At 39.2% G+C, this 6,297-nt stretch overlaps 1 protein-coding gene across 2 annotated transcripts in view; it reads right to left on the bottom strand.

Moving 5' to 3' along the window:
• The window catches only part of LOC128660879 (mitochondrial enolase superfamily member 1), a 177,115-nt gene that overhangs the window by 23,138 nt on the left and 147,680 nt on the right, over nucleotides 1-6,297 (bottom strand). For both annotated transcript variants that reach the window (XM_053714961.1, XM_053714962.1), the window contains one exon: nucleotides 1,167-1,208. In XM_053714961.1, coding sequence (XP_053570936.1) covers nucleotides 1,167-1,208 — 42 coding nt within the window. The remainder of the gene's footprint in view (nucleotides 1-1,166; nucleotides 1,209-6,297) is intronic.

Raw genomic sequence — 6,297 nt, 5'->3', positions numbered from 1 at the left:
CTTGAATGTTATCTATTTGCAAGAACACTAGAAAGCAGCATTATTTCCTGCCATGTAGTGCTCCAGACGCCTACCTAGGTATCTGTTCAACACAGAATATCATGGGAACAAAGAAAATTTAATAATAGAAGTAAATTGGAAACTTGGTATGTTCTCTGTCTGAATCACAAAAGACAATGTTTGGGCTTCATATCCCTTTAAAGGGCATTATACACTAAATACATTTTATAAGCATTCTATTGTCTCCCTCTAGTCATGGTTACTGCCATGTTAAAATCTTACCTTTGTTTTGAGGGAGGTGCATGATATGTTTTAGTGTTTAGTATCCCTTTAATAGATGTGATAATGAAGAGTACTTTAAAACAACATCATCAAACATAAATACATATAAATATATGTAAAAAATAATATATATACAAAAAACAAGCAGGTCTTTAATCCTTATAGCAGAAGAAATCTGCAAATTTCAAATAGGTTTTGTAACATTTTCAGTAATCTATTGTGTGATTAACTGATTTTATATGAATGTGAATTTACACTACTGAATGAATGAAAAAAGTGTTCTTGTTTATTAATTAAAAATAAAGCTTTCTTCCTATATTATCACTTCAAAGCACAAATTGTTAGTATTAATCATATAGTCTATGTGCAATCTGGTAGAGTAGATGTCACATAATCTGCATTGTAATCCATTTAAAAGGACATTAACACATTGTAAATACAAGATTTGACTGCAGTCTTGCATTATTAACATAGTGGTGAGCTTTACAATGTTTAAATGCATTAACATCCTGTTTGCTGCAATTGTTTTTCAAAAGCCAAACTCCACCAATTGCCTTAATTGGAGAAGCCAATCTAGACTTAAGTTAACAAAATCTTAATTGATGTGCAGTTCATTATCTGATCATCTCTGATGAAGGCAATCAGAACAGATATGTGTATGTGCCAAGGTTAGGTTTATGAAGCTTGCTGTGCGTTCTACCATTTGTCAGGATTGGAAAATTCATCATTTTAATTTTTAAATTACAGGAAAAAGGGGCAAAATAAATAATACAAGTATATTTCAAAGTTGTTTTACTACATATAATTCAACTTTTCACATCAAAATCTACAAGTGTTTACGGTTCCTTTTCAGTTGTTAGAGACGACAAACAGAGTAAACTTACTTGCTCTCCTGTAGCAACACCAATCCCAAGAGGCGCACATGCCTAATCAGAATACAAAATTTCAATAAAGCATTGATATGTTGTAAAAAAATATGCTGTATTCAAACTATATTGCATTTTCAAGTTGCACTTAATTACAGTCTAGGTTCTCATGAGATTGACAGCACATGAACATCATCTTAGCAATCGGTTGTAGCCTCTTTTCAACATCCTGCAGTTTATTGAAGTTTTTTCCCTATAAATAACATCACTTCCCACCAAGCTGTCAGGGAAAGAGGATTTATATAATGTATAGTAGAATACAAAAAAAAACAGTCAAGTTTGAAAAAGAGATTTGTGTTTTCCTTCCACTTTTGCCACATAATTTTAAGAAAGATAATATATATATATATATATATATATATATATATATATATATATATATACTATATATATATATATATATATATATATATATATATATATACTATATATATATATATATATATATATATATATATATATATATATATATATACTGTGTGTGTATATATATATATATATATATATATATATCTTGTGTCATATTGTCTAATAACAATACATGGGTGTAGATCCTATGACAGCTGCAACTAATAGCAACATAACTGCAACATTGTGGATTCCATGTTGCTATCAATAGCAGTGGGTTAAACAATGCATCTGAGCCACACAAAATATGAGTGGGTCTAGACTTGTGGAAGCTCCCAATTATAAGAGACAGTTATTATTTAGAGATGCTAGAATGTAATATTATTATTCTTCTTTATTTATAATGCGCCGACAGATTCCGCAGCGCTGTTCATGGGTAACAAAGATAAAAGTACAGTACAATATGAGACACCAGACAAAATTTAACAGACAAATACAGGGGGAATTGGGGGCCCTGTTCCCATGGGAACTTACAGTCTACATGGGTAGGAGGGTAAGAAACAGGAGGTGGGGACTGCAAAGGTGGGAATGATGTTAGTGTGGAATTAGATGAGGGCAACTATTAGGCAAGTGGAAACCATTAGTTTACTGATTTGGTGATAGGCTTCCCTGAACAAGAAGGTCTTTAGGGAGCGTTTAAAAAAGGAGAGGTTGGGGGAAAGTCTGACAGCTCGAGGAAGTGCATTCCAGAGGGTTGGTGTCGCAGAAGAGAAGTCCTGTAGTCTAGCATGGTAGGAGGTGATGGTAGAATATGCAAGGAGTAGATCATTGTTGGATCTTAGGGGGCAGCTGGAGTATATTTGTTGATGAGTGAGGACAGGTAGGGGGGGCTGCATTGGTAAGGGCTTTGTAGGTCAGAGTGAGAATTTTGAATTTAATTCTGCTGTCAATGGGGAGCCAGTGAAGGGACTCACAAAGAGGTGCAGCAGATACAGAGTGTCGGGAGAGGTGGATTAGCCTAGCAGAGGCATTTAGGATGGATTGAAGGGGGGGAGAGGTGGGCGAGAGGAAGGCCAGTTGGTAGGTTATTACAGTAGTCAAGCCTGGAAATTACTAGGGAATGGATTAGCTGTTTAGTAGTTTAAGCACTCAAAAAAAGACGAATTTTGGAGATATTGAATGGGTGTTTGCGACAGGATGAAGAGTGCAATTGGATGTGGGGTATGAAGGACAGATTGGAGTCAAGTGTAACTCCTAGGCAGCGGACTTGGCATGATGGGGAGATAGTGGTGCCGCCAACAGTGATAGTAAAGTTAGAAACTGGAGTAGAATTAGATGGGGGGATTAGAAGAAGCTCAGTCTTAAACATGTTGATTTTTAGGTGGTGAGAGGCCATCCATGAAGAAATGCCAGATAAGCAGTCGCTGATGTGGGAAAGGACAGAAGGAGAGAGTGCAGGGATGGATAGGTAGATCTGAGTATCATCAGCATAGAGGTGATAGTTGAAGCCATAGCTACTGATAAGTTTACCCAGTGAGGAAGTATAGATAGAGAAGAATAGAGGGCCTAGAACAGAGACTTGAGGTACTCCAACAGACAGAGGCAATGAAGAGGAGGAGTTACCAGCAAATGAGACAGAAAATGACCTATTAGAGAGATAAGAGTGGATTCAGGAGAGGGCAATGTCACAGAGCCCAAGGGAGCTTAGGAGCTTAGAGTCCGTAGGAGGAGGAGATAGTCAACAGTGTCAAAGGCAGCAGACAGGTCAAGTAAGATAAGTATAGAATAGTGGCCATTGTTTTTAGCAGAAAGAAGATCGTTAGTAACCTTGGTGAGGGCAGTCTCAGTTGAGTGTTGGGGAAGAAAGCCAGATTGCAGGAGGTCAAGCAATGAGTCGGATGACAGAAAGTGGGTTAGGCGTTAGAAAACTAGTTTTTCAAGGACTTTTGAAGCTAGCGGAAGCAGTGATATGGGGCAGTAGTTTGCAGGATAATTGGGGTTGAGGGAGGGTTTTTTGAGGATGGGGGTGACCTTTGCTTGTTTGAAGGAAGATGGAAATGAACCAGTAGTAAGGGATCGGTTGAATATGTGAGTAAGAGCTGGAGTGAGGGTAGACAACAGAGAAGGTATTAGATGTGAAGGGATAGGGTCGAGTGGGCAGGTAGTGAGGTGTGAGGAAGACATTAGGGAACTCACTTCATTCTCGGTGGTTGGGGGGGAAGGTACTGAGAGTGGTGGAGGGGGTGACCGGGGGCGGAGATGGAAGGTTGCAGTCTTGTGTTGGGATGTTACTTCAGATGGTAAGTGTTTTGTTGAAAAAGTAGTCGAAGAGACATTTTTGGGTTTAAGGAATGAGAAGATATAAGAAAAGAGAAGTAGTTTTGCTTGGCTAAGTGAAGGGCAGAGGAGTAAAAATAAAGAATGAACTTATAGTGGAGGAAATCTGGTTCAGAGCAGGATTTCCTCCAGGCACGTTCAGCAGCATGGGTAGGTAGCATGTTTGCTGAGAGTGCCAGGGCTGGAGCTGACGACGTGGGGTTTCGCGTATTTGTGGAGGAGCAAGGGTGTTGAGTGCAGAGGAGAGAGTATTGTTATAATGGGTTGTAGCAAGATCAGGGCAGGATACAGCTGAAGTGTGGGGGAGGCATTTTTGAATATGGTTGAAAAGTTGGAGAGGATCCACAGTGTGCAGATTTCTACAGGTGCGGGAACGAGGGAGAGAAATAGGTTTAGCATGTACATTAAGATTATAGGTGAGCAGATGGTGGTATGAAATGGGCGACAGGTGACATCAGAAAAGGATCAGAGGTAGGAGAATACCAGATCAATAAAGTGTCCGTTGAGGTGAGTAGGGAATAGGGTGGATTGTGAGAGACCAAAGGAGTTTGTGAGTGAGAGAAGTTTAGAGGCAGCAGGGGCAGATGGGTTATCAATAGTTATGTTGAAGTCCCCTAGGATTAGAGCAGGTGTATTTGTAGAGAGAAAGTGAGAAATTCAGGCAGCAAAGTTGTCAAGGAATTGGGAGGTTGGTCCAGGGGGGGGGCGATAGATAACTGCCACTCTGAATGAGAGGGGGGGAGAACAGGCGGATGCAGTGGACTTCAAAGGAGGAGAAGGAGAGAGATGGATGAGGATGCAGGTGCTGATAGGAGCAGGAGGGGGAGAGTAAGATTCCAACACCGACACCATGTCTCTCACCTGGCCTAGGTGTGTGACTAAAATGGAGACCGCCATGTGTGAGAGCAGCAATGGAAGCAGTGTCAGAAGAAGATAGCCAGGTTTCAGTAATTGCTAGAAGATTGAAAGCATTAGAGACAAAGGTTATGAACAGTTGTAAGTTTGTTACAGACAGAGGGAGCATTCCAAAGGGCACAACAAAAGAGAGGGGATAAGCGCTGTGGGTAATGGAGATTAGATTGTTAGGATTGACAGTGTCCTATAACGTTTGCTTATATATTATGCATTGCACAGTGCTCCCACTGACTCTCTAAAGTAGTTATTTACCTGCTTCTAGTTTCTTACAATTGCATTTAGATTGATAAAACTCAGTGTGGAGAATACAAAATAAATTATAACCAACACTGAGTTGATCACTTTAGAACAGTTTTTCCTGACTGCTCCTCACTGAACATCACCACAACTAATTCTAACCATGACTATCCACCACTCCAAAAAACCCGTCCCCAACTTTACTATCCTTAAAGGGACAGTCTTATCAAAATTAAACTATCATGATTCAGATAGGGCATGCAATTTTAAACAACTGTCCAATGTACTTTTATCATCATATTTGCTTTGTTCTCTTGGTATTCTTTGTTGAAAGCTAAATCTAGTTAGGCTAATTTCTAATCCCTTGAAGGCCGCCTCAGTGCATTTTGACAGTTTTTCCCAGCTAGACAGTGCTAGTTCATGTGCACCATATAGATAACATTGTGCTCACTCACCTGGAGTTATTTATGAGTCGGCACTAATTGGCTGAAATGCAAGTCAGTCAAAAGAACTGACATAAGGGGGTGGTCTGCAGAGGCTTATATACAAGGTTATCACAGAGGTAAAAAGTATATTAAAATAACTGTTGGTTATGCAAAACTGGGGAAAGGGATTATCTATCTTTTTAAACGATAACAATTCTGGAGTAGACTGTCCCTATAATGTGATCACCTTGTTCTCTAAAAACTCCCCTACACAATCGCCCATTGGTATTGGGATTTGTAGAAGTAGCAATCTTAGTTGGAATAACTAATTTCAATATAGGGTACAAATGTTTATCAGTAAGATAGGTATAGAACTGTCTCATTTATCAAATTACTATTCCATTTATGGCCCATACACTCATATCCCTCAGGGAAGTGTGGGGGGTGCCCTAGTGGTTAATACATAGTATAATCAAAAAGAAAGAAAAAATAAAAACACTATATGGCACCGACTTAAACACATAGGTAAATCTACAAAGAGGGAGACAAAAATTAAAACGTAACTTTCTTTTACAAAGATATGACGAGTCCACGGATTTCATCCTTACTTGTGGGATATTAACCTCCTGCTAACAGGAAGTGGCAAAGAGCACCACAGCAGAGCTGTATAAATAGCTCCTCCCCTTCCCTTCCACCCCCAGTCATTCTCTTTGCCTGTGTTATACTAGGAAGACATGGTAAAGTGAGTTGTTAGTTTTAGTTTCTTCAATCAAGAAGTTTTTTATTTTAAATGGTACCTGTGCGTACTATTTTCCTCAGGGAGATAT

The sequence above is a fragment of the Bombina bombina genome, chromosome 5 (assembly GCF_027579735.1).
Source record: "Bombina bombina isolate aBomBom1 chromosome 5, aBomBom1.pri, whole genome shotgun sequence".
Lineage (NCBI taxonomy): Eukaryota > Metazoa > Chordata > Amphibia > Anura > Bombinatoridae > Bombina > Bombina bombina.
Note: the sequence above shows the minus strand (reverse complement) of the source record. Positions and strands in the feature narration are given on the sequence as shown.